Source organism: Trachurus trachurus (genome assembly GCF_905171665.1).
Source record: "Trachurus trachurus genome assembly, chromosome: 2".
Lineage (NCBI taxonomy): Eukaryota > Metazoa > Chordata > Actinopteri > Carangiformes > Carangidae > Trachurus > Trachurus trachurus.
Window position 1 is genome coordinate 7,778,494 of NC_139914.1, and position 21,125 is coordinate 7,799,618.

Genomic DNA, 21,125 nt, shown 5'->3' on the forward strand with positions numbered 1-21,125 from the left:
TTGAACAGATTTATGAGCCCCAGAGGCAGAGCTGTAATTCACATGCTCCAGCCTGAGCAGTCTGTTGCTAATGCAGAACAATCATAGTCAGATTTATAAATGACATGGATTGGACCAAAAGCCTAATAAATAATACGCTTCGTGTCTGTTTTGTCATTGAGAGGTATCTGGAAATCTGTTTGTGTTTTAAATGTCTTTAATCTCTCTCAGTCCCAGTCGGAGAGCAACTCCATGTCCAAACACAAGTCCTCCTCGTCCTTCACTCCCTTCATCGACCCGCGCCTTCTCCAGATCTCTCCATCCAGCGGCAGCTCCCTCAACAACATGGGTAATTAAAAAGTGAACGCTCCTCTGTTTCCTGATGACAGAAACATGACTTATTTTTTTTCTCTGGGGAGTATTTAAGAGCAATAACCCCCCCCACACACACACACACACACACATTTTTTCCATCATTGATAAAGAAATAGTGTTGAAACTCTCGAGCTGAAGTGATGAGTCTGTTCATTAGTCATTTAATTACATGGTTTGGCGTCTCTGCTGCTTCTCCACAGCTGCCTTTGGGCAGGACGGGCGGCTGGTGGACCCGCTGAGGGTCGACCCGTCCCGTAAAGGCTCGGTGGTCAACGTCAACCCAGTCAACACGCGTCCGCCCAGCGACACGCCAGAGATCCGCAAGTACAAGAAGAGGTTCAACTCTGAGATCCTGTGCGCTGCGCTCTGGGGTAGGTTCACGTTCAGAAGTCAACGCGGCGTTGCAGCGCCGACGACCACGTTGTTACGTACTCAAGTTCGCCGTGCACATCTGTGTTTGTTCCAGGCGTGAACCTGCTGGTGGGGACGGAGAGCGGCCTGATGCTGCTGGACAGAAGCGGTCAGGGGAAAGTCTACCCCCTCATCAACCGGAGACGCATCCAGCAGATGGACGTCCTGGAGGGACTCAACGTCCTGGTCACCATATCAGGTACAGCTCACGTGCAGCCATGTGTATTAAAAAAATATATATAAATGCATGTTTATCCGTTCTCTCAATGCTCAACCTCCTCGGCTCCTTGCAGGTAAAAAGAACAAGCTGCGAGTTTATTACCTGTCGTGGCTCAGAAACAAGATTTTGCACAACGACCCTGAGGTGGAGAAGAAGCAGGGGTGGGTCAACGTGGGCGACCTGGAGGGCTGCGTCCACTACAAAGTCGGTACGTCCCGCCCAAAAGAGATTCTTCACCCAGAACTGAATGATACACACAAAGGATGAGGTGAATCCAACCTTCACAATTGACCCACTTCTCCTTTTCATTCCAGTGAAGTATGAGAGGATCAAGTTCTTGGTGCTGGCCTTGAAGAACGCTGTGGAGGTTTACGCCTGGGCTCCCAAACCCTACCACAAGTTCATGGCCTTTAAGGTGAGTGGGCTCACAGGAGGATCTGGGTTTATCAGCACCACGGACATGAGTCATGAAAAACTGGGAAGATTTTCCCATAGAGAATGAATGAGAGGAGGTCGAAAAACAAACAAATAATTGGACATCTACTGCTCCGTCATACTTTCACTTAGAGACGCTATTTAAACTTTAAAATGTAGACACGAGTCTTGTCTATTGATGTATTACTTCACATTTCTATAGGAATTATAGTTTTTGATCAATCACTGATCAAACTTTTCTATTTCCACGCTGCTCCTGGCCACAAATTAAAGTCCACACATGTGATTTTTTCCACAGTCGTAGACGAACTTGTCCTCTCTCTCAAAATGTGTTTAAAAAAGCAGAGAGACTTACAGAATTTAAACTGTGAGCCTCTGAGTGCGGCCAAGTCTTTTCTTGAACCCCACTGACTTCAATACAAAGATTTCTCTGAGACTTAACGGACTCTCTTCTTCTTTTTTGCTCGATTTAGTCTTTTGGTGACCTGGTGCACAAGCCTCTGCTGGTGGACCTGACTGTAGAGGAGGGTCAGAGGTTAAAGGTCATCTACGGCTCCTGCTCAGGCTTCCATGCTGTGGATGTGGACTCCGGCGCCGTCTACGACATCTACCTGCCCACACATGTACGTGCTCGACTGAGAGTTTGGTCACATCTCATCTTTTGAATGCTTTATTCTCCTCTGCTAACACTTCTCATCCCTCCCTCCCTCCCTCTGTTAGATCCAGACCAGCATTCAGTGCCACGCCATCATCATCTTACCCAACACTGACGGGATCGAGCTGCTGGTGTGTTACGAGGACGAGGGCGTCTACGTCAACACCTACGGACGCATCACCAAAGACGTGGTGCTGCAGTGGGGAGAAATGCCAACTTCAGTGGGTGAGTCGTCCTGCATGACAGGGGATTTAATAACAAGAGAGGAAGTCTGAGTTCAGGCTGGGGAAACTGTGACACTTCCCTAAAACGCCCTCTGTGCTTGTGCAGCCTACATTAGGTCAAACCAGATCATGGGCTGGGGAGAGAAGGCCATAGAGATCCGCTCTGTGGAGACGGGACACCTGGACGGCGTCTTCATGCACAAGAGAGCCCAGAGACTCAAGTTCCTTTGTGAGAGGAACGACAAAGTGAGCAGACTCTTTTTTTTTCTCTCTTTCTGTCCGCTTTCTCTCTCTTTTATCGCCATCAAATCTGCAGCTTTTATGTCTCTTATCTTTCGCCCTCAGGTCTTCTTCGCCTCGGTGCGTCAGGGCGGTGCCAGCCAGGTCTACTTCATGACCCTGGGACGCACCTCCCTCATGAGCTGGTAGTGGACGCCCGCTTTCCACGTCAACCAACCAACCAGCCGAGCCGAACACGACGACCAACAGATGACGATTGTGACCGCGAACCAACGGCGACGAACAAGAGAAGCCTGGAGCCGGAGCCGGAGAAGCTTCTCTGCGTCTCGCTCGCCAAAAAAAAAAACCACGGATTGGACTGTAATCATGAAACGTAACGAGGGGTGTGGGGTGAGTGTTTTTGAGGGCGGGGGGGAGGGGGCAGGGGGGGTTGAGTCCACTGAGTGTACTAACTATAATAAAACAGCAAAACCACACCCTCACCCCGCCGCCCCGCTCGAGCCTCCAGGTTCCTCTCACCCCGACCTTTGTGCTGAACTCCACTCGTCCTCCTCCTCCTCCTCTGCGGGAACGTGGGATCTGTTGCCTGTCGATGGTAAATCTTTAATGTGTCATAGTAAAATCTTTGCATCATGTATGTGTGTGTGCGTGTGTGTGTGAATAGAGGAAAAAAAACAAAAACACTGAGCATGTGAATGACTGACAAAGCGTGTTTGTCTGAAGGGACGATACGAGGCTAAAATGTGGCGAATACTGTACGCGCCACATTATTCTGACTTTAGCCGCTCGTGGCGCCGTTTAGTCCAGGTCCTGTTTGGGTCAAAATTTAACTCCCCACTCCTCCTCCGTGATAGATTTCCACGTCAAGCATGTCGTCAAACACTAGTTCACAGTCACGGTTTTACTCCCACAAATGATGCTTGACTTGTAAATCTGCTTCCATCTTCACTTTTTTGCCTTCTCCTCCTTTAAAGTGAAGATTTGTTTTGTTTTCCAAGGGACCTTCTGGATATATCCATTAAAAAAAAAACAGGGTACTGGATCTCAGCTTGTACATAACTAACACTGACATCAACCTTTCCCGGGTTTAACAGACACTTTCTCAACTTTTTACCACATTGCCTCACGTACTGTAGGTTATGTCAAGACAGAAGTAGCCCTGTTTATGACAGCATGTTGCTTTGGTGTTATTAACAAAAAAATAATAATTATCCCCGGTTTTTAATACACTGTATATTTTGTATGTGACTTGCTGCACATAAATAAAGCATAAAAACACAGGACACACCTGTAGATGAATCTTAAAGGAAGAATCCACCCTGTTTCTCTCCAGTCTGTGATATGTTTTTTTTCTCTGGTCGACCACCAAACAATAAAAATACCCGGAAATGTGAGGTTCCTTATTACAATAGCTTGTTTTTTTTATTTTTATTTTTTCAATCAGGTGGATTTTTCCTTTAAGATCAGTCATAAGTAGGGCTAGGATAAACTGTGAATTAGACAAGCAGAATTAGCAGGTGGCCATTAACGTAGCATGGAGGCCAGCGGGCAGAAGTTGACAGTAAGGGGAAGGGAAGGAAAGTTAAGGCAGCGTAGATGATGATGTCACTCGCGTGGGTTGAGAAGAAGCTCTGAACATCACACTCACGTCATCATGCAGCTCTGCATTAGAGAGGAGACTGTGGCGTTATAAAGGTTTCAAGCTGATTTAGAAATAAAACTGCTCAAAATCCTCTGAAGAGCAAAGACGTGTGGATTTTGTGTACTGTTGGAACACTTTAGTCTGAACCAGCCATGTGATTCAATATTGGACCTCTTTTCTTTTTTTGACATTTTGGACTTCAGACAAATTAGTTTACACAGTCCAGTCTGGCTTGAAGAGACAGATTCACCACTTTAACAAAACTGGACCGTTACTCCATCCTAGAATTGTATTTTGCTTCCTCGTTCTATTTTATTCCTCTGAAACCCGTACGACAAGGCAAGACGTGTTTGTCACTTAAGGTTAGGGCGGTCTCGTTTCACTGTAAAACTGTCAGATCCATCCTGTGGCTGTGCGTTTGTATGAATGAGAACAAAAAAAACCAACAAAAAAAACTTGACAACAGGACACACATCTGCTCCCCCTTCATGTAATCTCTCTGCTCCCGCTCTCAGTTAAGGATGCTGCCTTCACTGTCGAGCTGCAGAACACGGGAACAAGGTGCTTTCACTGTCTGATCACCTGTGAAAAGCTGGGAAGGGGAAAAACAAAACAATCACAACACGTTCTAATAGCAGTGTTACAAAACCACTTCAGACAGTGTGAACTAAGCAGCATATTTTTAACTTGGACTTAGTTTTTAGTCTTGTTTCTGCAATTTTTATTATGTAACCCTTCAGATAAGTATGCAACTGCAGTGGTTTTTAAATTGTAATGCACACCTTATGTTGAAAATGTTTACAGAAGCAATTGTTTTGTTAAACCAATGTGCATCGATATGAATATTTATGGTTTATTTTGAGGGCAGTTTTTCCCTGTTTTGTATTTTGTATTATTCCCTTTTTGTACTATCATTTAGACGTTTGTGTACAGGAATAATCAACGTTTGCTCACATCACGAATTTACGCAAGTCCAGAGTGTGATTTCACTGATTCCTCTACATCCTGCATCGTGCAGTGCGCCCCTGGCTGTGGCAGCGTGGATCAAATGTTTTCTGCCTGCCAGGTGACATGTTTCCCCCTCAAACGTCTCTCTCTGCCATGCCTCTCTAATTTATGTCCTCTCTGTGTGTACTATGGGAATTACTGTATTTTCCTGAAGGTCTTTTTTTTCCATTGAATAAAATCAGAAGTAATTTACAGTGTGGTGTCATTCTTTGTAAGGGTTTTGGAAGCAACACTCTTTGCAACTTTGCCAAGTGAAGCAGCTACAAAGGAACCTGATATACAACCCATCCATTAATCACAATTAAACTGTAACAGTAGTAAGTAGATGATTTTAACTTTTCAGAATGAAGCAAACTGTCGTTCCCTGAAGATTTTGTTTTCCTGCAACATGCATTTCAATTCTTTGCTTATGTAAATTAGGTTTTTATGCATTGATTACACAACATTGCCATTTTGGTCAGGTCTCCTAAAAGAGCTGCACAATCTGTAAAAGAAGAGTGAACTACAGCTGCCTAGATGTAGAGTATACAATAGGATGACATGTAAATAACTGTCTATAAGACTCAAATAAATTGCATGAAAGTTCCCATTAAATCCTCGGTTAAACACAGCATTAAAAAAGTTAATTAATTTGAAAAATATAAAAAGGCCATCTTCTGTTGCATATTTTCACCACAAGGTGGCCCCGTTGCACCCCTCACGGCCCATCCCACTTCATGTCGCCTCCAATGGGTTGGCATTTCCGCGAAGCTCGCGTCAATGCAACACGTCGTAGTTTCCGGTTTACGTTGAAGGTATGATTTAAAAAACTGATAATATTGTTTATAAAACATCGCAAATTAACATAAATTGTGTAGAAAAACTAAAATGCTTCGTGTCGCATGGCAACACGTACGTTTTTAATGTAGAAAGAGCTCAGTTCGCTGCTTCAAAGCGCGTATTGCTTTTATTTTGAAAAGCCATCAGAGCGGAAGTCGCCCCGTTACTTGGTGTCGCTTGACGCAGCTCGGCTGGGTCACGCTGCAAATCCAGCCGGATGTTTTTGCGTCGCCAGTCAGTATGTGATGGGAACGTTTGCTCGGTGCTTTTTCTCTCTGTGTGCGTGAATGTGTGTGTGCGTGTGTGCGTGTGTCGTCTCCGAGCTCCGGCGGCGGCGGCCCTGAACAGGTGAGTTGACCCGGCGGTAAGCGGACCTGTTTGTCGGAGGAGCTGCAGGTTGGTGTTGGGGGGGGGAGGAGGAGGGTGGAGGGTGGAGAGAGGGGGGGCTGCAGGGAGGTCGTGACGGTGTTGGTTTGCAGTGCCCATGCACGCCCCTGCGCGCTCCCCTAGCTCCAACATCTGTGGTATAGTTGTGTTGCATATTGGAGCGTCAACAGGCTGCAGAGGGATGCTGCTGTGTTGTTGTAATGATTTATTAAGTGGGACTGCAGTTTTAGAGACATTTAAATGGCTGTTTTGTTGCTGTGGAGGGAAGGAGGGAGGCCTGAGCAAAACACAAGCTCCCACTGGTTGTCGGCTTTCTATTGGATTTATGGGGGTATACATGGGGACACTGAAGACTCTGTGTCTTTTTCCACCTGTCAACTGTGTCTCTGTCCCCCTCCTGTCCTGACAGCTGTGTCTCTGCTGCACGCAGCTTAGCAGTGGCTCCATGAGGCTCAGAGCTGGAGCTGCTCAGGCTTTTTGGATGTTGTTTTTTTTTCCTGGTGGGTGCACAAGCCTTATAGCAGCAGACTGTCACCATCCCATCAGCCAGGCATCAGTTCCCCCCTGACTCTACACTTAGTTTTTAAAACATATTTTAAACTGCTTATTTAAATAGTTCATATGCATGCTGTTCAGTTTCATCATTTATAAGATTCAGTGTGCTTTGTGAAGCACTCTCTCCACACAGGCATCATCTGTTCACTTTTCCATGTTGTTGAGTATTGATTTTGACATGTGCATGAACACAGTGCACTCTGAGGGTGGGGAGCGCAGACTGTCAGCAGGGGCAGGGTCAGAGGTCACAGGGTCTCCTTCTGTTGACCCGGGACAGTCGTTAGGATGCGTTTTCAACCTCCTGGAGTGATGAGGGTCTGCTGTTTTTAAATGATCATAAACTCTTAAAATCTTTGGACAAGTTTCTCTAAATGACAACTGCTGGATGCTTGTAACATTTTTTGTTTTCTGATCATTTTCTGAGCCTTAGTTCGAGTTAAAACGCCATCAAATACACTGACAGTCCTGTATGTGTTTAGTGTTATCAGCCTCCAAAGGGGAAAAATGATCATCCTGTTGTTTTTGCAGTTGCTGGGAGCAACACACACACTCACACACACCTGTTTGTTGCGACAGATGGTCTCCAGAGCGCTCCTGTGTCTCTGTGAGTGTGTGTGTGCGTGTGTGTGTGTGGATACAGTGCTGGTGGTCAGCTGCTGTGTCTCCCTTCATCATGTTTATCCGACTCAGGACGCGCTCTTATTTTGTCAGGCAGTTGTTTTCCTGTTAAGCCGCGGGGCTGAAACTGAACTTTATTTTACTTGGCGAGTGGCAAGGGGAAAGAGTTGCACTGACACCACAGACTGACCTGACTTCCTGCTGTCACCAAAGATTGTCCTCGATATTCAGCTTTGTCTCTCTCTAAACAAATATTTCTGTTGGCAGACATGTTGCCCTCCGGTGTTATTTAAAACAGAGTAATAGGATCACACTGTTAGTATTTACAATTTGGCAGTGTAGGAGTGTTGTATTGTGTAGTAATGAAATGTTTTTTAACCACAGACTCATTATTGAGTCTATCAAATATTAGAAAAGGTTCAAATTTTCCTTTTTCTCTAAAGAAATTAGCTCCAAATTTTGTCAGTTCATCTTCTGTGGATAATTAATCAGTTGATCTTTTTCAATATATATACATTTCTGTTGCTTTTTTTTACTATATGATAGTAAGTTGAATGTTTTTTCAGTATTAATGGAGAAACACCAGCATCATAAATGTGTTACATGTGCTTCTGTTTTGCTGAAATGATATCAGCTTTAATTGATTATTAGTTGATTGACAGAACATTAATCAGCAGCTGTAACGGCGATGACTCATTTTCTGTGAGGCTGTTAAGTAAAAACGCCAGACGCTCCCTCTGCCAGCGTCTCGCTAAAGAGGATTTTCTTGCTCCTCTTTGTGTGTGTGTGTGTGAGTCTGTGTGTGTGTGTGTGAGACGGGAAGCCAAGCGTCTTTGGGATTTGGACCGATGCATCAGGAGCTTAGATCACCTCAGATGGCTTCATGCAGCGCTGAAGACCTCTTGGCGTGTGTGTGTGTGTGTGTGGGAGAGAAAGGTCAACTGTGACAATCAGAGTTTCACTTTCTGGCTGAGTTTGATGCCATGTGAACACCCACATTAGTGGAGCCGATGGGACTAACCAGACATCACAGTGAGATGCCTTCACCGCCTGCTACATTTAGATGCAGAACGGCAAGGGTTTGTGTTGGTACAACCTGCTTTAATTTGACTATATTGGAGCTGTAAACCCTGGATGAACTGTTGGAGTGAGAACAGCTACAGGGAGTCATTTGTGTGACTTGGATCGTCTCCAGAGTCAGAGATTGGCTTCTTTATTCAATAGCTATATTTGCTCTGTTTCTCCTATAGTCTGGTTTAGCACAGTTGTGTTGCACTAATGCAAAACTTAAAGGGATACCTCACCCAAAATCTATAATTCACCAATTTTCTACTCACCGTCATGCCAAGGAAGGGTTGGGAGAACTTTCTGAGTCATCAAAACGCTTTTGTAGTTCCAGGGGGGGGTCCAGCTGGTAACGGATTTTCATATAATGGCGGCGGATAGAGCTCACTTTTGAATCGTCCAAAACACACACTATGAAACATCCAGATACCTCCATACTGCTCGTCTGTACTGACCCAAGTGTCCTGAAGCCGCCACATGAAAAAGTTGTTCGGAAAAAATTAATTTGATCTCTGTTTTTATCCTTGTTGTAGTAGTAGCTCTGAAAGTTCTCCGAACCCTTCCTTGGCATGACGGTGAGTAGAAAATTCGTGAATTATAGATTTTGGCTGAAGTATCCCTTTAATCCCCTTCTCCATTGTCTCTGTGCTCTGTAGTGGCTTTGTATTATGTGTAACAGTGTAATCTTTAATATGCATTCACGTCACAGTGACACCACTGCAAAAAAAACAAAAAAAACACTAATATATAATTGTTTGACTTTTATTTCTAGGTTTTATTTTGTTACATTTACCATCCCTACATCTGTGTGCGGTCACATTAAAGACAGAGAGGGAAAGATTTGTGTTTCCGAGTCATCTGCCCTAAGTGTGCCGCAACAATGAGGCACAGGTCCCCTCCTCATACTCATCTGGACATAAAACTTTTTGATGTCCCTCACCCCACACACACACACACACACACACACACACACACACACACTGGCCCTTTTTCCCTTTCAGCCCAGCCACACTCTCCTCTTTACTCATGCACTCTCTTAAAGGCCACACTAGTCTTTCAGTCAGCTTCGCTCTTTTCTTTCAGTTTGAGCCCCTCCCTCCACTTCCACCACTACTACCCCCCAACCACCCCCCCACCCCCCCACCCCCCGAGGCCAAGACAAAGGGAGGAGAGTGACTGTGGCGCTCTGCAGCCAGGTGTTCTCCATTGCTGCCCTGGGCCGTAATAGCAGCAGCCCTCACACTGCAGCTGCCCTCTCCAGCCTCCCATTGTGTGGCTCCATTGTTCGGCCGCCCACCCCTCGTTGATTCATCGGCCACACAGGGGAAGCCCTTTCAGACCGGGTAGTGTGTGTGTGTGTGTGTGTGCACGTTGAGTACGCGTGCCTTGGGGAAACTGGGTGTTGCAGGCATTTGCCCACAGCCACTCCTCCTCCTCCTCCTCCTCCTCCTCCTCCCTGTCTCTGCGTCTCATTGTAAGGGCCGCTGCTGCTGTGCTGTGATTGGTGGAGGATGCAGCCACTCTGAGCGAGGGAATGGCAGACATTGTTGCTCCATCTGTTCTGCCACTCATTGTCCAAGTTGCCTGCCTCGGTAGGACCTGACGGAGGGACGGAGCACAGTCCTGGTTGGAGGACACTCGGAGACAGGGGGACAGAGGAGGAGGCGTTTGTGTCTGTGTCTGTGCTTCACCTGCAGCTCAAAACTAACGCCGGGTTTGGATGTAGCTGCTGAGGAAACTTTGGCACTTGTTCTTTCCTCTGTGTCACCTCCAGTGTTTGTCCCTGTCTGGTTTATGAAGGATTTAAACACGCGAACATGAGCTAATGCACTTTCTCTTTAATCCTGGTAAGTGTGACGCTTATAACCTGACTTTTATTCTGAAATTTGACTTTTTAGCTCTAACTTTTATATTCTAAATGTCAATTTGTGGCAACTGTGATTTGTAGTTGCCTTGTCTCACTGATGCTGCAGCAGTGTTACCTGACTGACTGACTGACTGACTGGCTTCCTGCAGCATCATTCACAAATCACCGATGCACTCTAAATGTCAAGATTTGCCTGAATTTAAATGAAGCTTTTCAAAATAAAGCCCCATTCCTCTGTCTCCAGATCAGTTTGTGTCAGTAAGTGACAAACCGACTTTAACCGCTGCTTTTGCATGAGAAGCTGAATGTGCAGCTTTGACACAGACTCAGTCAGAACAGTTTCCAGCTCTGACTGTGCTGCTGCACCTGCTTCAACTTCTGCTGAAGTCTGCAGCTGTTTCACCGCCACTGCAGTTGTTTAAATTTCAAACAGTGTGATGTGTGTTGATATGAAACATGAGGGGGGTATATAGCCTATATATGTGTGTGTATGTGTGTGCGTGGTTGGGGATTTTTTTTGGGGGGGTGGGGGTGAGAAAAAGCTTCATTTTATCTGGGTCAGCCTTGGAAAGTATGTGTGATAGAGTGCAGCTTTCACAGTGTATATCTGACCCTGTGTGTGTGTGTGTGTGTGTGTGTGTGTGTGTGTGTGTGTGTGTGTGTGTGTGTGTGTGTGTGTGTGTGTCAATCCTGCTGTTTCTTTCTTGTCGTTTTATTGGATGTTTGGAAACAAGAGTGAGGTGCAGTGTGTGTGTGTGTGTGTGTGTGTGTGTGAGGGGGAGACACCAGTTGAAAGTAGCGCTCAGCAGACATCTGTTGCCCTGTTGCTGGCGGGGAAAGCCTAGCGCGCCATCTAGATGTACACTACACACGCACACACTTTTTTTTTTTTTACAATAAGTTTTGCACAGTGTCACTCATGCAGACCCCCCCCCCCCTCCTTGTCCTCCCTGTGCCCCCTCTCAGACTATACCTCCCCCTCTTCCTACCTCCCCCCATCGCACACACTTACACAAAGCTCCCACATACAAAGCGCTGTAAGGAGCGACTGTGTTACATATTCATTACTGGCTCCATCAAAGCCGAGCAGCGCTGCTACTGTGTGTGTGTGTGTGTGTGGGAGCTGACCGGCTGATGTTTTAAAAGATGCACCCACTCAGCCTGCAGGTCTGGAGATGGTGTGATGTGATGAGGTGGCTCTGCTGTTTAGTTGTTGGTCCGTTAGGTTAAAGACTGAGGCCTGATTCCCACAATGCACCAACGGACTGAGTGGAGCCCAGACCACACTCGCAGACTTTTATTTAACAGGCTCTAACAGGATTGGGATCAGATTTGTAAAGATTGCACCGAAATAAAAGGAGGTTAATGCGACTGGGGCACAGTTGCTTTAATTAAATGTGAAAAAACTGTATCTTTTTGCTCATTTTTACTTCTATTCTAATAGTTTATATCCAAATATACCAGTGTAGTCTCTGTCATGGCTACTAATAGAAACTAATCAGCAGAATAACTGATTATTAAACATAATTAATTGCAGCCGTAGGCATGGGGATCTGAGGAATTCATCACCACTTCATTATTCTGCATAAGTTGATATGTTGTGTGTATATATAGTAGTAAATAAGTTGCAAGCTCCAGCCTGGTTTTATTAACTTCATTGCCAACATCTCTGATGCACAGATCCACCTGATGTCTGAGAAAGTCATTTCTGTGACGACCAGTTTGTGCAATTGAAGGTTTTTTTTTTTTCTTTTCTGAAAGCTTGGAGGCCGTCGTCGCCGTGGGTGGATCTGAGTGTGTTTTGTATTGTGGTGCGTCCGTGGCGCCGATGTGCATTGTGCAGCGTGTGTGTGTGTGTGTGTGTGTGTGTGTGTGTGTGTGTGTGTGTGTGTGTGTGTGTGTGTGTGTGTGTGTGTGTGTGTGTGTGTGTGTGTGTGTGTGTGTGTGTGTGTGTGTGTGTGTGTGTGTGTGTGTGCTTCAGACTGGATGATGTCAGGCCTGACAGAAGTAGTTTGGACGCGTCCGTTTAGACCGTCAACAGAGAGTGCGCATGAAATGTTCCCGATTGCTTCTGCATCTCTCTCTCTCTCTCTCCACAGCAGTATGAGTCACCGTGTGTGTGTTCGGTGTGTGTGTGTGTGTGTGTGTGTTCATGTGTGCATGGGCACCATCAACGCCCACTGTGGTGGATGCCAGGTTCCCAATCACTACTGCAGGTCTATTGTTGTCTTGGATGGCAGAGGGGGTGAGGGAGGGGTTGCCAGGGAGGGAGGCACACTTAAGCCCCTCACCAAACCTTTTTTTTTTATGTGCACGTATGTATGTGTGTGTTTGAGTGTGTGTGTGTGTGTCTGTGTGTGTGTGTGTGTGTGTGTGTGTATGTGTGTGTGTGTGTGTGTGTGTCGCCGACTGAAACGCTGCAGCCTCTGTCTTGGCATTTGGGAGGGAGAATGCTTTCAACAGCTGTAGCTTAGCAACAGTAGCTCGACCATGTTGCTAGGCAGCCCCTTTTTCATAAAATGCACACTCGCTCCACCCCCCCTCCCCACCTCCCTCCCTCCCAGCCGCCAGCTTTAAGTCACTTCCCCCTCTCTCCCATCGCCTCTCTCGCCCTGATGATGATGATGATGATGATGCTCCAGTTTAAAAGCTCCAGGCGACCTCTGTGTCTTGTTTGCTGATGAGTTCACTTATATTATTATTACTTCTTTTTTTTTTAAAGGGGGGACACTACAGGTGAATAGGGTAAAAATTTTAAATACGATACATTTTATGTTTAAATATGTAGGCTAAATGAGACAATATCTGATGAAATATGCGCTAATCTGCATACATTTCCAGAACTGAAATCTGAAAAATGGATAAAGCCACTTTCAAAATTCTTGTTTTATTTTGTTTACACATTAGTGTCAGAAGTTTTTCTCTTTTTATCACTCTGTAAATGAGAAAATACTGTCAGTAGCCCAAAAAAAGTCAAATTTCACCATGTTTTTAGGAATAAAACGTTGTATAAATCAGGCTATAAATGATATATCAACAATCCCCTCTGTAAAAACCTTCAGAATATAGACAGGAATAAAACTGGAAGGTTTGGTGTCTGTAGTTGCTGCTGAAGTGGAGATTTCTAGCTCAGAGTCTGAGGATAAACTCATTTTGAGAAAACGGCCTTTACAGACTTGTACTGTAAAATTCCATAGATTGTTAATGTAAATCGTACTTTTACGATTGGTTGCGGATACGAAGGAAATGACAATTTTTGGAGCCTACATCATTGTTCAGGAGAGAGAGAGCTTTACAATGATACCTGACATGACATGGGTCAGACAACAGCACAGCACAGTAGGCCTATGTTAACTTTTGGTGAATTTAGAAGAAATCTACTGACGAAAGAGACAAACTGAAGTAAAATAAAAAGCTTAATGTGTATTTTCTCCCATTTCTTTCAACTTTTCTGAAAGAATACATGTTAAGGAAGAAAAATCTCAAAATTGATCAGTGCATGTTTTTGCCTGCAGTGTCTCGCCTTAAATAACATAGAAACTGTGACGTTCAATGGCTGCGGTAAATGTTCCTGTACACCTGGCCTGTGTGACTTTGTTTGCAGAGATTAACATATCGGTTTCGTGAACTCAGATTAACTTCTCAAAGCGCCTCCTGTAATTTGTGTGCAGTTTAAACCGATCAGATTAGCAGCCGCCCTATCCTCCCAGATCCCCACGGCTTCGGTGCCTGAACGCATCATGGTGATTGGCTGAGAGCCCCTCTGAGTTTTAATGAGTGACTCTGCCGCCCCAGTGGGAAGAAGCATATGGACCTTAATTACCAGGTAGAATATGAAGATGGTGCTGGTGGTGGTGGGGGGTCGGCCTTTTTAAAAAAACAACAAAAAAAGAAAACGGTCCACCCTCTGTTCCCCTGTTAGATTGATGTGCTGTGGCGTGGCCCCCCGTATGAACACACTGGGGCCAGACCAGGAAGAAAAAAACACGCGGGAGTCCATTAATTAGAGTGAGCGGCCCCCACCCACCGCCTCTTTGTGTCGCTCAGTCTGGAGGCCCCAACTGCCCGAGACACAGAGCGTTAGAGCCAGTGTAAACAAGATGGCTCACAGTGTTTGGGGGGTGGTGTTGGAGGGGGGGGCCTGAAGTCAGATTTCCCTAAAGTGACGCTCAGTGTTGACTCTGAATTATCCTGTTGCAACAGGAGCTGAATGCAAATTCTCACTTTGCAAATAGTTTCTCTGGTATTTCAGGCCACCGGTTACTTTTCTAACGCCTCACAGTGTCTTCACATCATGTGCTTTTTTTTTTTTTTTTTTTAAATCTCTTAAATAGTTTTTTATTGTCTACACCCGAGGTCTTCAACAGGGGGTCCGCGGAGGAACTCTTTCTTTTTTCGTTTCCACATTTATGTTTAAAATAAAAACATCAATTTGAACAGCTTGTACGCTTGATTGTCAGGCAATTGATAGATATTGTTGATACTAGCACTGAGCACAAGGTCTGTTGGCCCCCTACTCACTGCACGTCCCTGCACATGTTTAAATAAAAACATGCAAATATGAACCTGTGTATTATCGGAATAGTTTAGTGAATGTAAATGTAAATGTACTTTATACATACAGCCCTTTACAACAATCCTTTCGGTGCACCAAAGTGCTTTACAGCAGGTAATAGATAAAAAGAGGAATGAATAAAAACAATAAAATACAGTGAAAGCAATACAGCATAATCAAATAAGATAAAAGTGTCATCAAGCTACTGGGTATTAAAAGCCATCCTAAATAAATAGGTTTTTAGCCTCGGTGGTTTGTCCACGCTTAGTAGGCTAACCAGTTTAATATTTTTATATTTATACATTATATCTGTAATTGTTTACCTTTGTTACTTTGATAACTGTTTTTAACTCTTGTTTTAACTTTTTTCTTTTTTGGTTGCTGTTGTAGCAATTTGAGGTTTCTTGTTGAATGTAGCCTAGTAGTAAAGTGCGTTACAAATAAAATTCATTATTATTATTATTATTATTATTATATGCAGTAGGGGGTCCCTGCTCCATCTCTCCATCAGTTTAGGGATGCTGAAGTGTGTTGTTATTAATCATCTTAATTAAACATTATGTCCCTGTCTCCTCATCCTCAGGCGCCCATGAGTGCAGCTTTGTGAGAGGGCAGCCGTCGGCCCGCGGTGCTGGATGTCTGTGACAGATCCATGGGTCAGAAAGACCATGTGGAGGCGGGAGCGGGCCACATCCTCGACCTGGGGCTGGATCTGGAGTATCTCCACGTAGCGGGGTCTGACCGGCAGGCTGGCGGCGCAGACGGGCCCCCTGCTATGGAGGAGCAGGGGGAAACCTCCTGTAACCGCAGCAACGCCGACTCCCCTCCACCGGCCACGGCGGAGGAGGAAAACCCCGCACCTGATGCAGAGCGAGAGCCACCGCCGCCGCCACCGCCGCCGCCGCCGCCGTCGTCCAGCTCTGACGGAGGAGAGGGAGGGTCCACCCACAGTAAGAACACCCACCAGCCGCTCTGTCGGACCCAGTGTGTGGACTTAGGCACCGAGGGGCTCCCGTCTGAACTCTCATTAGAGCTCGAACGCGACGCCCGGTCCCCGCCCAGCTCCCCATGCAAGACCCCATCGGACCCCCGCCCCTCCAAACCGGCGGCCGGGGGGAAGGAGTACCAAGCCAAGCTGGACTTCGCCCTGAAGCTGGGCTACTCCGAGGAGACGGTGCGGCTGGTGCTGTCCAAGCTCGGCCCCGACACCCTCATCAACGACATCCTGGGGGAGCTGGTCAAGCTGGGCACCAAGACGGCGGACAGCGAGCAGCCGGCCGGGTCGTCGCTGGCCTCCACCTCGTCCTCCTCGTCCTCCTCTTCGTCCTGCGGCTGCTCCGACGCGCTGGAGGGTCAGAGGTCGGACTCGCCCTGTCCGTCAGACTCCCTGTGCGACCAGGACAACCTGCGGCCCATCGTGGTGGACGGCAGCAACGTGGCCATGAGGTGAGGACAGCACCACAGATCACACTGAGCCCCAAGGGATAGTTCAACATTTTGCTAAATTGGCCCATTGCCATAATCCCTATAGTTTTAGGAGTAGGTTTGTGACTTTTAATTGTCGGTGCAAGCTATTTTGAGAACGGCGGAGCAGAGCCGCAAGCTGCTCTCAAAGCAAATGGAGAGACTGCTTGCTGAAAAACTGCCCCCGACGGGAACGTGCATCAGTGATTTAGCATGAATTTACCTCTAAAACAACTCTCTCGTAACGTTACATTATTATCTCATATCGTGGTGAATGTGCAGGTCACAACTTGTCCACCAGAGCGTTTTGGAGTTGTTGGATTGTGTATTTGATGAGTTTGATGAGGGAAACCAAGAAATCCAATGAGCCTCCGTAGCGTAGCTCTGAGCAGCTCACGGCTCTGCTCCGCCGTTCTAAAAATAGCTTGCACCGACAATTAAAAGTAACAAACCTACTGCTAAAACTATAGGGATTATGGCAATGGGCTAATTTGCCAAAATGTTGAACTATCCCTTTAAAAACGACTTAAGAAAGAATCACACAAAAAAAACGTTTTATTTTTCTTATTTCAAGTGTTAATTTGCTGTTTCCCTTCTGCCTTTTTTTTGCTGTGTCCTGCAGTCATGGCAACAAGGAGGTGTTTTCGTGCCAGGGCATCCAGCTGGCTGTGGATTGGTTCCTCGAGCGCGGCCATCATGACATCACAGTGTTTGTGCCCGCCTGGAGGAAGGAGCAGTCCCGGCCCGATGCACCTATAACGGGTTAGAGCAACACACACACACAAAGTGGAGGCAGTTACACGTTTCTTCTGACCTCACCGTAACGTAAACCTCCTCGTCCACAGATCAAGAGAACCTGCGTCGCCTGGAGAAGGAGAAGATTCTCGTCTTCACTCCCTCGCGACGAGTCCAAGGCCGGCGCGTGGTTTGCTATGACGACCGCTTCATTGTCAAGCTGGCGTATGAGTCAGACGGCATCATCGTCTCCAACGACAACTACCGGGACCTGGCTAATGAGAAGCCCGAGTGGAAGAAGTTCATTGACGAGCGGCTGCTCATGTACTCCTTTGTCAACGACAAGTGAGTAGAGGAGGAGGAGGAGGAGGAGGAGGTGACATAAGGAAGGTTTAAAGCGCTCTTCATCATTATGCTTTAACTGCTTGTGTGATGCGTCCTCTCTGTGTCTCAGATTCATGCCCCCAGACGACCCTCTCGGGCGCCACGGCCCCAGCTTAGACAACTTCCTGAGGAAAAGACCCGTCATGCCCGAGCAGAAGAAACAGCCTTGTCCATACGGTGCGACCACACACACACACACACACATGCACAGATTTCACCTGAACGCACAGCTGCATCTTAATACATTAGAAAAGTTTATTTATGTCAGTAATTCAATTAGAAAAACTGAAACTAATACATCATATAGATCCATTACACACAGAATGAAACATTTTAGGTATTTATTTATTTAATTTCTTTTAATTGTAATGATTACATTTAATGAAGACCTCAAGTTCTGTATCTCAAAACATTTTGAATATAACAAAAAACATTTTTAACATGGAAATGTTGGCCTTCTGAAAACTATGTCCATTATGCACTCAATACTTGGTTTGGGTTATTTGACTAGAACTACTTGGTAATTGACTTGTCCCTGATTCTGATTCTGTATAACGCATCTAAAAAAAATGTGTTGAAATCATTTAAAGGAATTTAAAATCCTACTGATAACGTTTGTGTGGGCGATATATTAACTTCATTCATTCAGAAATATTTCAGTTTTAATACCAGTTTTGCTTGGTTATGAAAGAGATTTTCACAGAGCTAATGCTGAAAATTGTACAAAGATGGAACTCTCTAACCTGGTGCATTATTAAAAATAATAATCTTTACATTAAAAATTGACCAAAAAGCAGTTACATTAATGTACATTTATTTAACATGACCCACTCCAGAAGTTTAACAGTGCAACTGCTTTAACAGTCGATAGCAGGAGACGAACAGAGGAAATAGGAAATAATATATGATAAAAGATCTTATGAATCAAATGAAGATCGATATGAATCGGAAAATGGATTATATTTATTATGGCATCAAACTGAGACCTTCTGTCTCTTGGTTACAGGAAAGAAGTGCACTTACGGCCACAAGTGTAAGTACTACCACCCGGAGCGAGGCGCCCAGCCGCAGCGCGCCGTGGCCGACGAGCTGCGAGCCAGCGCCAAGACCTGCGTGACCACGAAGAACCAGGGCGACGCCGGGCTGGTGAAGAGCCACAGCGTGCCGGCCGGCAGCATCGAGGCCAAGAAAGGCGCCACCAAGAGGCAGTCGGACCCAAGCATCCGAGCCCTGTCCTACAGCGACGCCGAGGAGAAGCTGCTGGCGAAGGGGCGGGCGGAGAGCCAGAAGAGCAGCAGCAGCGGTTCTACCAGCGGCGGCGGCGTGGGCGTCACCATGTCCCCGGCGCCCGGCGGCCCGCCGTCCGGCCTCAGCCTCCCGCAGGACCAACAGTCCAGAGCGCCCACTCCTCACGGCCTCCTCCCGGCGCCCGGCCACGACCTCTACCCCCACTGCGAGTCGCCCGACCTGAGCTACTACTCGGTGACGCGCGCCTACTCCGGCCTGAGCCTGGCGTCCCGGCGCAGCCCGGACTGCCGCTTCCCCAACGACGCCGACCTGCGACTGGGCTCGCTGGGCTCCGCCGGCTCCGAGTGCGGCAGCGAGAGCAGCGCCAGTTGCGGCAGCAGCTGCGACTCGTACGGCGAGCGGCCGTGTCCCGGCTGCCCCCCGCCGGACGCCTTACTGGAGGACAACGTCCACTTCGCCCACGGCCGGATGTACGCGCACCACGCCGCCTCGTCCAGCCACGACCTGTGCGGCGGCCTCCATCCCGCCGACTACGCCAACATCCCACACGGCCACGGCTACCACATGAGCGTGACGCGCGGGCCGAGCTGCGCCCACGACCAGCCGCCGCCGCCGCTGCCCGACGCCCCCCCGAAGCGCCCCCTCTACCCGTTACCCCCGCACCTGCAGCACCAGCCGCTCGCCGCTCGCTCCAGCTGCCCGGGCGACTACCACTCCCTTCCGCAGTCCAGCCCCCACCCGCCCGGCTCGCCGCTGGGCCGCTGCCTGGCGCCGACGCGAGCCGAGAGCGTGTCCGACTCCCACCTGTACGAGCACCTCTCGGCGTCGCACCGTCACCACCGCCCCAAAGCTCTGCCCGGCTGGGACTCGTACTACGGTCGCCCGCCACCGCCGGCCCGGTACGAGCCGTCGGCCTATCAGAGCCTCCCGGACACACGCCAGTCGTCCTGGCACGCCCTCCCGTGGTCGCAGGACGGCTACGCCCTCCACCCGTCCCCCACGCACTACCTGAGCCACCCGCCCTCGGCCCACTCCTCTCACCCGCCTCACCCGTCCAGCGCTCCCCTCCCGCCCTACCCGCCTCACTGCGGCCGCCTCGCCCACGCCGCCGGCCCCCCCTCCTCCTACATGCAGCAGCACTCGGACTCCCCCGTGCACGCCCCCCACGCCCCCCACTACGGCGACGTGCGGGAGAAAGTCTACGTCAACCTGTGCAACATCTTCCCCTCGGAGCTGGTGAGCCGGGTGATGACGCGGAGCCCCCACGTCACGGACCCCCAGCAGCTCGCCGCCGCCATCCTGGCAGAGAAGGCCCAGACGGGCTACTGAGGCCCGAGCTGGTGCATTGTGGGTAAAAACTGGAGAACAGAGAAACACAAACAAAAACCTGCCGTTGCAACACTTTGCAGGGCGGCGTTTTTCCTTTTTTCAAAGAGTTTTCACGGATCCAGCTCTCGTCACCGCGACGACCGACTCAACTCAACCAGACAAAAAGTGTGAAGAGATACTTGTGCGACTACATCTACTCTTTTTTTTGTATTTATTCAGCATCTTCTTATGTGTGTCCTTTACATGCGAGACTTGTGATGCATCAAAATGTAAAGGCACTTTTTTCTTTTTAATTTTACACCCCATTCCCAACTTAATGTATTGATATCACCAGATATGAAGGATTGTTTTTAACGTCCACACTAGTAGAGGATGTGCACACATCACATGCACTGTGTTTATTCTTAGATTTGAGCAAAGCAGTGTTTGAAAATCTATTTTTCTTACACGTGTGTAGCTCTAGATGGACGGGAGTTTCAGTCGCTCACAGAGAAGTTTTTCTGTGAGGTGGCGAATCCCGTCTGGTACACATGACTCCTATTTGACCACCATGTGTGTGTGTTATGCTATTAATCTCTGTGTGTGTGTGTGTCGTGTGGGGTTTTTCGTCATGTTGGTTTGGAGGAGGAAAAAAAAGAAGAAAAAATTCAGTGTCTGAAAGAAAGTCGTCTCATTTGAGACGGCGTGGGTATTTTTGGTCAGAGTTGTAGCTGTAGAGATGGGTGACCCTGTCGTGTGTACCTTAGTTTTAGTAAGGGACATCTCTCTCTCTCTCTATCTCTATCTATCTTTCTCTAACTCTTCTCTCTCTCTCTCTCTGGCCCTTTATTTTGGGTCAACTCTGGTTTCTGCTACAGACAGAACATCTGGACATCAGTATATATAAACAGACCGTGTATGTATGTACAGT

At 47.4% G+C, this 21,125-nt stretch overlaps 2 protein-coding genes across 7 annotated transcripts in view; both read left to right on the forward strand.

Moving 5' to 3' along the window:
- LOC310996659 (mitogen-activated protein kinase kinase kinase kinase 4-like) overlaps positions 1 to 5,203 on the forward strand; it is a 34,326-nt gene extending 29,123 nt beyond the window's left edge. For all 5 annotated transcript variants that reach the window (XM_083986097.1, XM_083986093.1, XM_083986095.1 and 2 more), the window contains 9 exons: positions 211 to 328; positions 555 to 725; positions 821 to 964; positions 1,059 to 1,193; positions 1,300 to 1,400; positions 1,894 to 2,043; positions 2,141 to 2,300; positions 2,406 to 2,545; positions 2,645 to 5,203. In XM_083986097.1, the coding sequence (XP_083842223.1) occupies positions 211 to 328; positions 555 to 725; positions 821 to 964; positions 1,059 to 1,193; positions 1,300 to 1,400; positions 1,894 to 2,043; positions 2,141 to 2,300; positions 2,406 to 2,545; positions 2,645 to 2,728 (1,203 nt within the window). In that variant the 3' untranslated portion in view covers positions 2,729 to 5,203. The remainder of the gene's footprint in view (positions 1 to 210; positions 329 to 554; positions 726 to 820; positions 965 to 1,058; positions 1,194 to 1,299; positions 1,401 to 1,893; positions 2,044 to 2,140; positions 2,301 to 2,405; positions 2,546 to 2,644) is intronic.
- A 1,003-nt stretch (positions 5,204 to 6,206) lies between these two features.
- On the forward strand, positions 6,207 to 20,839 carry LOC310997026 (putative ribonuclease ZC3H12C). Of its 2 annotated transcripts, none has more exons than XM_083986595.1 (6): positions 6,207 to 6,356; positions 15,639 to 16,501; positions 17,142 to 17,281; positions 17,365 to 17,599; positions 17,709 to 17,815; positions 18,645 to 20,839. In XM_083986595.1, exons 2-6 carry the CDS (start codon positions 15,708 to 15,710, stop codon positions 20,213 to 20,215), a joined length of 2,847 nt encoding a protein of 948 aa, XP_083842721.1. In that variant the 5' UTR covers positions 6,207 to 6,356; positions 15,639 to 15,707; the 3' UTR covers positions 20,216 to 20,839. The 2 variants fall into 2 exon arrangements, with proteins under 2 accessions (XP_083842721.1, XP_083842722.1); XM_083986596.1 differs by lacking the exon at positions 6,207 to 6,356 and adding an exon at positions 10,222 to 10,480.
- Positions 20,840 to 21,125: the final 286 nt, after the last annotated feature.

What these genes read in the sequence shown, in the direction of transcription:
- LOC310997026 (XM_083986595.1), top strand. Translation starts at nt 15,708, where the DNA reads ATGGGTCAGAAAGACCATGTGGAGGCGGGAGCGGGCCACATCCTCGAC. An exon ending in GGCAGCAACGTGGCCATGAG is followed by an intron (nt 16,502 to 17,141) that starts GTGAGGACAGCA and finishes TGTGTCCTGCAG; the next exon opens with TCATGGCAACAAGGAGGTGT. An exon ending in GAAACAGCCTTGTCCATACG is followed by an intron (nt 17,816 to 18,644) that starts GTGCGACCACAC and finishes TCTTGGTTACAG; the next exon opens with GAAAGAAGTGCACTTACGGC.